Source organism: Microcaecilia unicolor, chromosome 7, assembly GCF_901765095.1.
Source record: "Microcaecilia unicolor chromosome 7, aMicUni1.1, whole genome shotgun sequence".
Lineage (NCBI taxonomy): Eukaryota > Metazoa > Chordata > Amphibia > Gymnophiona > Siphonopidae > Microcaecilia > Microcaecilia unicolor.
Window position 1 is genome coordinate 102,134,767 of NC_044037.1, and position 10,636 is coordinate 102,145,402.

Genomic DNA, 10,636 nt, shown 5'->3' on the forward strand with positions numbered 1-10,636 from the left:
ATTCCACTTCCATTAACTCTGTGTTAAGAATCATAATCAGCAGTCAGCGGGCAGCGCTTTTGCTGTCCACTACCAGTGTTAAACCCAGATATTCAATGCTTAGATGTTTCTGATGATTGGCACTGACAGGCAGATGATCAAAAGCCCCGTGCTGCTCCAAACAGTGCTCTAAACTAGCGCTAGAACAGCGCGGGGCGCTATTAGACCTATGACCAGAGATAATGCATGCAAATTTAAGCAATGCAATTATCTATGATCATGGGGTAGAAGTGCGGGCGAATTGTGCCTGAGCATGCACTCAGCACAATCCTCCCACACTTGTTTGACAGGTCTGGGCTGGCAAAAGCCCAAACCTGTCAAACACAGGGGCTGGAGGTGCATGGGACCACCAGGCCCTGACACTCCTGCCCCGAGCAACGGGGGCTGGAGGTCCAGCAGACTTCCGGTCCCCCTGACGATCCCCTCCCCAGGTTCATGGAGGGCTGGAGATCCGGTGGGTCTCCAGCCCCCCCCCCCAAACCCCCAGAAAATGGTCCCTGGTGGTCCAATGGCCACTGGCCAAACCCCCCTGCCTCCCTCCCAGCAAGCAACGGGGGGGGGGGGTGGAGGTCCGGCGGACTTCTGGTCCCCCCGACGATGCCCCTACCCCCCCCGATTCAGGGAGGGCTGGAGATCCGGTGGGTCTCCAGCCCCCCCCAAACACCCAGAAAATGGTCCCTGGTGGTCCAGTGGCAGCCAGCAAACCCCCCCCTCCCTCCCTCCCGCCGTTGTCTGCTGAATCCCTAGTGGTCCAGCGTGAAAGAGAACCTCCTCTCGGCCCCGTACCTTAGTTGGAGGAGGGAGGTAGCCTGCCTCCCTCCTCTTCCTTGGGTTGATACTGCCGCAAAATGGCGGCGCCCAGCCCCTCCCAGTGTATCCTGGGATGCGCTGGGCGGGGCTACAGACCATATAAGGGAGCAATTCCCTTATATGGTCAGTAGCCCTGCCCAGCGCATCCCAGGATGCACTGGGAGGGGCTGCGCACCACCATTTTGCGGCGGCGTCAACCCAAGAAAGAGGAGGGAGGCAGGCTACCTCCCTCCTCCAACTAAGGTAGGGGTGCCAGGAGGGGGTTCTCTTTCACGCTGGACCACCAGGGATTTGGCAGACAACGCTGGGGGGGGGAGTTGGGTTGGGCTGGAGGTCCACTGGACCTCCAGCCCCCCCCCTCCCCCGTCGCTTGCTGGGAGAGGGGAGGGGTTTAGCCGGCGGCCACTGGACCACCAGGGACCATTTTCTGGGGGTTTGGGGGGGCTGGAGACCCACCGGATCTCCAGTCCTCCCTGAACCTGGGGGGGACCGGAGGTCCGCTGGACCTCCAGCCCTGTTAGCAGGTTTGCTTTGGGGGGGGGGAACGGGGGCCTGCCAGCATGCGACTGCATGCTGGACAGGGCTCACCATTCCTCCCCAATGATCTGCAAACCCTAACGCCAGCTCGGAGCTGGCGTAGGGTTGCCGTGGCCAGCGACCCAAATTTTGGCGCGCTGACCGCTGACCATTAGCGATGAATGCGCTAAGCTCTGTTTAGCATGCATTTGCATGCTACTTGCGCAAAGAGCCCTCGAGCGCGTTGTTTCACGCACTTGAGGGCTCTGGTCATGGGGCGGTAGCAAACACCGGCGTTAGTATGGCGCTAACAGCCTCTAGCACCGGCGTTTGCTTTTGATCATCTGCCCCTGAATATCCGGGGGGGGGAGGGGGGGTTAACCACTAAAAAGTTAACCAGTTATTCTAATATTCAGTGCTAACCAGTTACCTTTTTAGCAGTTATTTATTTTATTTATGCGGCCTATTTTAACCGCTGAACATAGCAGGTTAAGTGCTGAATATCCGCGTCTAACTAGCTATGTTGCATGATATAGCCGGTTAGTAGCTAGCTGCTAACTGTGGATATTTAGCAGGAGATTACCACTTATCTCCCACTGATTGTCTGTGGTTAGGTGACGATATGCTATTTAACTGGTCAGCAGCCATATCTGGCCAGTTAAATAGCTTTGAATATCGAGGAATAGTTAATATGTCAAATTCACCAGTGTGATATGCTAGTCAGCCAGATAATATATCATGCTTGCCATTACTGTGTGATGGAGACTGAATAAAGCATTATCCATCACCCACTGCTGTGAGCTTGAATAAAGTGCCACTTTTTGCTTTTGCTATGTGATAGGGAGTTTAGATAAAGTTTCACTTTTTTCACTTCTGTGTGTTAGGGAGAGTAAACAAATTTAGTTAGTTGGTTCGTTATATTTATTTTTCAGTTCTCTTTGCATAGTTCAGCTCACCAGGTTCAAAGATATTTAGAAGAAGAGGACCAGCTCTTACTCCCAACCCAGAGAATACATAAATACAGTGCATTTTTTTCCAGAGAAAAAGGTGCCAGTACTCAAATGTCAGGCCACCTTTCAGGGGTGGGGTAATCACTGAGGGGCCCACCCCAAAATATCCAGGCCCCCTGCAACCAGTCACAGAATCTATGACAAGGCAGAATTGGTGTGTAGGTCCTGAGCTCTTTCATTAAAACTTGGGGACCATGGGTCAATTTTAACAGACAATGGAAAAGGTGCTGGTACTCAGTACCCCCAAGTACCCCCTCAAAAAAAGCCCTGCATAAATACCAAGGAAAGTACAGTAGTGTTAAGGGATTTTCCTGTACCTGTAGATTTTCCGAAAGTTGTGCAAAATGTTAAGAAACATACCTGTTTTCTACCAATTACATCAAACAAAGACTTAAGCTTCTCTCTGTGTGTTCTAGGGACTGTTGGAGACTGGAAAACACATTTCACAGTGGCGCAGAATGAGAGATTTGATGAAGATTACAGGAAAACGATGAAGGGAACATCTCTCACTTTCTGCAACGAACTGACAGAAGAAAGGGAAATGGGGAGATGATGGGGCTAGCAAGGACCTGAGCCTCATCCATTATACTTGAAAACAGAGAGAAAGTGCCATCCCTGTGTATCTAACAGGAAAACATCTAATAAAACAATGGGAAACCTATAGCTGTTTAGTTTTTTCTGGAAGCTGAGGCTGCAACCTTTAAGCAGAGGAAGAGGGATAAGAACTATCTCTCGCTGTTAAAATTTTCAGTGCTGCTTTCTCACTCCTCCTTGCTTATCCATTACATCCTTACCTCTTTTAACCTTCCATTTGCTTAAAAAAAAAAGAACCAATGCTCAAAGTGGCTTAAACAGGCAGGAAAGGCTCCTGCCTGCATAAATCACGCTGTATGGGCCAGCCATCAATATTCAGCGGTACTTAAGCAGGCAGTGCCGCTGAATATTGGCTTTGATAAGCCATTTTTAAAGTGAGCCACAGAGGGGCTTTCTGGGGTGGAGTCAGAGAGGATCTGGCAACTAATGGTAAGCAACCAGATGGGATCGCATAAACAGCAGTGGTAACTTTAGTCGCTTAGCTGTGCAGGTGATGGCGTTGAATATCAGCCGACTCCTACATAGCTGCTAGGTTGCTGGGTTGATGCCTTCCCCTGTCTTTTAGATTGTAAGCTCCTTGAGCAGGGACTGTCCTTCCATGTTAAATTGTACAGCGCTGCGTAACCCTAGTAGCGCTTTAGAAATGTTAAGTAGTAGTAATTGCTCTGCATTGCTTATCAAGGACCTTCCCCCGCCATCCCAGTTTCTTATGATTCCCCATTTGCAATCAACCCCCCTACTTCTGATAATCCCCTCCGGTTCTGATCTGTGCTCCATCCCATGTCTGATCAACCCCTCCACCAGTCTCCTTGCCATGACCTCCCCCCCCCCCCCACACACACAAACAAACACACACTTCTTCTTTAGTTCAAGAACTTCCTTCATCATGGTCTGAAGTTCCTCCCCTCCTTGCTACCCCCAAGACCTAAAAAAAAAAAAAAAAACTTTACTCTCCAGACTTATACAGGGGAGCTCTCTGGTGTCTAGTGGGATAGGGCTGAAGCAGTTTCCTTTCTGTACCTGTCCTATCAGTTCTGGGTCTAAATATGGCAGCACCCCTAGTGGTAGTCTCATGTTACTACCACAAGGGGTTGAATATTGGCCAGGACCCACATACGTTAGGAGAGCACATTCTTAGCTGGTCATGTCCCAATATTCAGTTCCGGTGCCAGTCAGGGCCTGACACTTAATATTGGGCTTAATTCTACCCACAGCAGTCAGCATATTAAAAAACACTTACCTGAATATTGACCGGGAAATTAATTTTTCAGCTAGAGACTTAGTGAGGGGCAATGGGAGGTTAAAGGGCAGGAGTACGGAAAAAGCATAGATCCTCTCCAGCTCTGGACCGCTAGACTCCTTGAAAATTCTGGAGGAGTGCTTCCCACAGTTTTTTATTGGGATTGGGAGTGTAACTGGAAGAATCACCCCTGAGGGGCCTGAATTATGGGGAGAACAAACACATCACTGCCTCAATAGAGTTATGTCACTGAACCCAATAGGAGTACATAAGTCACTTTAAAATGGCACTAACTGTATCCTCTGGGGGTTGGGGTAAAGGACTAGCTTCCTTAAAATATCCCTCAAGAAGGTCTGCCATCTCACCTGACCATCTCTTGTCCCCTGAATATATTTCCCTATCCCTATTCAAACTACTACAGAAACTTTCACCTCTTGAGTGTCCTGTGTACAAGATGCGCAGGCCTTTGTTCCTGAATAAACTTGTGTATTTTGTAATAACTGTAATCCCGGTAGCAAACCTTCAGGGGGTGGTAGGCTCCCTTCAGCAGTCCACAAAGTCCTTCCAGACAACACAGCTTTTAGTTCCAAACAGTTTATTTCCCCTCCTTCACAAATCTCAGTTCAAGGGGGTTAACTCTGCTTCTCTGCTAGGCTGTTGGTTGGAGTTGGAGACCTCCTCCCCCTCCCAGGTGGAAGGAATCTTGTTCTGATTTCTAACCCGAGGGAATTGAGCTTTGTCATCCCTGCTTCCCCTTCTGGCCATCGTCTGCCATAGCAGCTGCTCTTTCCAGTCCTTTTCCCCCTCCCTTCCACGTGGGGGCCATACCGGGTTTTGGGACCTACCCCCCCCCCCCCCCCGATCCCTTCTCTCAGGGCCTTGTGGGGAATGTAGTCTGGCCCCATACCTCCTCCTGACCTGCTTAGACCCTCCAACCTCCTTACAATTTATACTGCTGTCTTTTCTCCCTTACTCTGTGAAATGAAGATTGAAAGACCTGGCTGCCACTTGGCTCTACCACTCCAGTTTATATGTTCCCTTTTTTCTTGTGTAGTGATGGAATAATTGTTTGGCCTAAATGTGATTTGCTGGTATTCTTTCTTCTTCAACAAAATGTTCTTGTTTATTGTGGAGAAAAAAGAGAACCTCCTTGCAGGAAGGATATGTGGTTATCACTAAGGACAAACACTTGGGGTAAATATTCATCCGGAAGGTCAGCGGGGTTTTTTTGGCCACCATCAGCGTTGAATATCTGGGTTTATGCAGCCGACTATCTCTTACCTTGTTAAGTGTGATATTCAGCATTTAACCACCTAAGCAAAACTGTATAAAGGTAGGACTGTGTTTTATGCGGTTTGATGCTAATATCAGCACTTAACTGCATATGTGCTGACTCTGTCCCTGGACCACCCACAAAATAGCCAGTTTTGTTATAGGTGTTTAGAAGAGATTCTGTGACACTATCCAGTTAGTGCCACTATATATTACCAAATAGTCCTGCACAAGTGATTTCAATGGCAGTGCTTCCCCTTAGTTAGTAAATCCAACACAGACTAAAAATACAAAATAAAAATCCATCTAAAACTCCAAACAAATTTTTTAATGGAATGTTATAGGCTTAAAATGGCAAGTCATTTCTTACAATCAGCAGTTCCTGGATATCAAACAAAAAAACAAAAAAAAAAACAGTGTATGGCAGAGCAACAGCTTCTCACCTCACTCTTACAGAGGTAAATGTGGAATCTGGGTTCAATTTCCACTGCAACTCCTTGTGACTACGGGCAAGTCATTTAACCCTCCAATGCCCCAGGTACAAAATAAGTACCTGTATATAATAGTAAACTGCTTTGATTATAATCACAAAAAGACAGTATATCAAGTCCCTTCCCCTCTCCTTTTCCCTATGTCAACAGTAAAGGTACAGTAGGAGCATTTTTTAACACAGCAGGGATAGACTCTTTAAAGTTGTCTCTGGTGCAGAGCTAACTTCTAAACTGAGATGATCAAACCACACAAATATACATAAGTACATCCACCATCAAGGTCTGAACACAGAAACAGTGAATCAAAATAGCTCAATTCATTTAAATGAAGGAAAAGACCTCAGCAGTTGCAAACTGACCTTCTTTGACTGTTAACAGCATCATACAGTGGGGGAAATAAGTATTTGATCCCTTGCTGATTTTGTAAGTTTGCCCACTGACAAAGACATGAGCAGCCCATAATTGAAGGGTAGGTTATTGGTAACAGTGAGAGATAGCACATCACAAATTAAATCCGGAAAATCACATTGTGGAAAGTATATGAATTTATTTGCATTCTGCAGAGGGAAATAAGTATTTAATCCCTCTGGCAAACAAGACCTAATACTTGGTGGCAAAACCCTTGTTGGCAAGCACAGCGGTCAGACGTCTTCTGTAGTTGATGATGAGGTTTGCACACATGTCAGGAGGAATTTTGGTCCACTCCTCTTTGCAGATCATCTCTAAATCATTAAGAGTTCTGGGCTGTCGCTTGGCAACTCGCAGCTTCAGCTCCCTCCATAAGTTTTCAATGGGATTAAGGTCTGGTGACTGGCTAGGCCACTCCATGACCCTAATGTGCTTCTTCCTGAGCCACTCCTTTGTTGCCTTGGCTGTATGTTTTGGGTCATTGTCGTGCTGGAAGACCCAGCCACGACCCATTTTTAAGGCCCTGGCGGAGGGAAGGAGGTTGTCACTCAGAATTGTACGGTACATGGCTCCATCCATTCTCCCATTGATGCGGTGAAGTAGTCCTGTGCCCTTAGCAGAGAAACACCCCCAAAACATAACATTTCCACCTCCATGCTTGACAGTGGGGACGGTGTTCTTTGGGTCATAGGCAGCATTTCTCCTCCTCCAAACACGGCGAGTTGAGTTCATGCCAAAGAGCTCAATTTTTGTCTCATCTGACCACAGCACCTTCTCCCAATCACTCTCGGCATCATCCAGGTGTTCACTGGCAAACTTCAGACGGGCAGTCACATGTGCCTTCCGGAGCAGGGGGACATTGCGGGCACTGCAGGATTGCAATCCGTTATGTCGTAATGTGTTACCAATGGTTTTCGTGGTGACAGTGGTCCCAGCTGCCTTGAGATCATTGACAAGTTCCCCCCTTGTAGTTGTAGGCTGATTTCTAACCTTCCTCATGATCAAGGATACCCCACGAGGTGAGATTTTGCGTGGAGCCCCAGATCTTTGTCGATTGACAGTCATTTTGTACTTCTTCCATTTTCTTACTATGGCACCAACAGTTGTCTCCTTCTCGCCCAGCGTCTTACTGATGGTTTTGTAGCCCATTCCAGCCTTGTGCAGGTGTATGATCTTGTCCCTGACATCCTTAGACAGCTCCTTGCTCTTGGCCATTTTGTAGAGGTTAGAGTCTGACTGATTCACTGAGTCTGTGGACAGGTGTCTTTCATACAGGTGACCATTGCCGACAGCTGTCTGTCATGCAGGTAACGAGTTGATTTGGAGCATCTACCTGGTCTGTAGGGGCCAGATCTCTTACTGGTTGGTGGGGGATCAAATACTTATTTCCCTCTGCAGAATGCAAATAAATTCATATACTTTCCACAATGTGATTTTCCGGATTTAATTTGTGATGTGCTATCTCTCACTGTTACCAATAACCTACCCTTCAATTATGGGCTGCTCATGTCTTTGTCAGTGGGCAAACTTACAAAATCAGCAAGGGATCAAATACTTATTTCCCCCACTGTATATGATGGTGACTCAAATGCTACTCTCTTTTTAATCATTGGTCAAGAAGAACCTCCCTGTCTATATATATAACTAGTACAAATAAAATATGTAATTATATTGAGCTCATATACAAACATTCATATTTACATTTGTGATATATGCTGTATGCAAGGAGCTTATCAAAACGTCACAAGGACCAGTGTTATGGATCACTGAATCACTTATCCCTAGGGTAGCCATGCCATTTTGCTCTATGGCTTCATCAGGAGACATCTGTACGACAACTAAGACATTTTCACCAGCATACTCATTCTTTGAATGGCTCTGACTTTTATGACAGTGAAAAATGTAGACACTTTAAGCACTGGTATAAAAGTTTGGCAGCTAGAAGTGTCTAAATTTTTGTCTGTATTATGTGCATCAGCTGTACATAATGGTTAGAGCAGTAGACTGCCAACCAGGGAAGCCAGGGTTCAAATCCAACTGCAGCTCCTTGATTTCTTGGACAAGTCACTTAAAAAGCTCAATTGCCTCAGGTACACACTTAGACTGCAAGCCCTCCAGGAAAAGGAAAAATCTACTGTATCTGAATGTAACTTACCTTGAGATACAGCTGAGAAAAGCATAGTCTAAATCCAAAATCCAGTATCAGGCATATTTCTAAAGTAATTAAAAAAAACCTACAAATGTAACTTGGGACCTATAGAGCAATTCTACTATACCATAATAGCACTAATTTCCAAGAGTCACAGATATTCAATACAAGCAAAATTCCTGGTCTTTTCCACACACATAGAATGCAGACAGATCTTAACCAAATATAGAATAAGTAACTGAAGGGGTGGAACGCCGGATACTATTCGAATACTATGAATACTACTGACCACCAGAACAACCTCATGTTTTGTGCCTACTGATGGACTTATACTTATGGACTCTAACTCTGCTTTTGGCCTTTTAGCCATACTTTATTAATGCACTGGACCTTTTGTGCCTTACATATAATGAGCCTAGACTAAGACCAAAACCTGTGCAGTTTAGACTTTTACTAGTAGTATGTATTTGTTAACCAGCAGCTAGATAACAAATTGTAGTAGTCAGCAATTTAGGGCAGCTGGCTCTGCCAGCCCAGTCTCGTGATCCATGCATAGAGGCTGTATTGTGTAAATGTGCTGGAACACTGAAATAAGTTACTGTTTTGCTGCAGTTTATACTATTTTGCTGTAAAGGACAATTTATTGTGCTTAGCTAAAAGAAGCTGTAACCAGATAGCAGAACCAGCTGGAACTTGTGCTGCTTATCAGTATATTGCCTTATATGGTATATGCAATGCCAAATAACTGTGAATAGACTAGAGACCAGTGTTGGAAATAGAGGGTTGTGTGCAAAGCCAAAGATAAGTTTCGTTTCCTGGGTTCTGTGTAAGATCCTCTGTCTGTAACTGCGCATGACTACTGATAAGAGTGTATAAGAACGAGTGTCAGGTGACGCTCAGGGAGCAGTATCCTGAGATTACTCAGTACTGTTCAATTGCTAGCAATAAAAGCTGTCCTGCCTTTGGAACCAAAATTGTCTTTTGTTTTCTGATTTTCGGACCCGTTTCATTGGCGACCCAGATGGGACAACAAAAGGGAAATGGATTATATTCTTTCCCCTCCCCACTGCAGCCGGGTCGGCTCATCGACCCCCTCCCGAGAAGGTGATAAGTGGCCACCGCTGATTTCAGCGTTCACCTCCCGGCGGAGGGCCGATTGATTCCGGCTGACTGGAAGTGGGGCTGTGAGGTTCCGGCAAGACACCTTTTTCTATTTCAGAGAGAAGCGTACGACGGCGCGGCCTGCGACCCCGGCGGACAGGCGAGTATACTCTACGTAGTGACCGGCCCAGTAAGGACCGAAGAAGAGGCGTGATCACCCTCTTTTAGCCAGTGACTAATACGGACTATTGGTATAAGACTAGGTCCCGAAACTCACTAGGCTCCGACGACGAAACCGAGCAGCGAACGGGAGGGTTTCTTGTGGCGTATGAAAATGTAGACTCAGGCTTCTCTGAACTGCAGATTCCATGACCTTGTGTACACGAGCTGCATGAGCTGTAGAATGGAATGTGTTTAGATAACGTGCTTGAGAACCAGATGAACTGTTCAGCAGCTGAGGAGTGCAGGTTTTTTGTTGTCTTAGGCTGCTATAGAGTAAAAGCAGTCCGGGGTTTGGGACCCACTCATAAGACCACAGCCGGTGGTGGGAGTGGGCTCGAGGAAATAATTACTCCGGGTGCATGTTAACAGAGTGATATGAGCCTTTGAACTTAACTGTTGCATCATGTTAGAAGTTATTATAAGATACTAGGGAAAAAAAAAAAATGCCCGTTTCTGAGTGCAATGAAACGGACGCTAGCAAGGGGCCCCCTCCCTCCGTCCCTCGGAGCTACTTGCGTTACTTGTTCGGGGTTCGCGTTTGCCTCGCATTTCGGCCCTCGAGTGTTATAGCTCCGCCCTCGACGTCATGACGTTTTGACGTGTTGTTTTTTCATAGAGAGATAAGATTTTGTTTCTCTGATACAGGAGAACTATGTATTCTATAGCAGACGGTGCAAGCTTTGTATATGCAGCACCAGGATTTCGTTGCTGGGGATAATGTTGTTTATCTTTCTTGAATCTGGTTGTTAAAAAGGGTATGACAATTCATGCTTTTCTTTAAGTC

General features: G+C 46.4%; 1 protein-coding gene across 2 annotated transcripts in view; it reads left to right on the forward strand.

The window, feature by feature from the left end:
• Positions 1–3,025, forward strand: part of LOC115473981 (sulfotransferase 1C4-like) — a 94,929-nt gene extending 91,904 nt beyond the window's left edge. For both annotated transcript variants that reach the window (XM_030209221.1, XM_030209223.1), the window contains exon 8: positions 2,792–3,025. In XM_030209221.1, the coding sequence (XP_030065081.1) occupies positions 2,792–2,928 (137 nt within the window). In that variant the 3' untranslated portion in view covers positions 2,929–3,025. The remainder of the gene's footprint in view (positions 1–2,791) is intronic.
• The last annotated feature ends 7,611 nt before the right edge of the window (positions 3,026–10,636 follow it).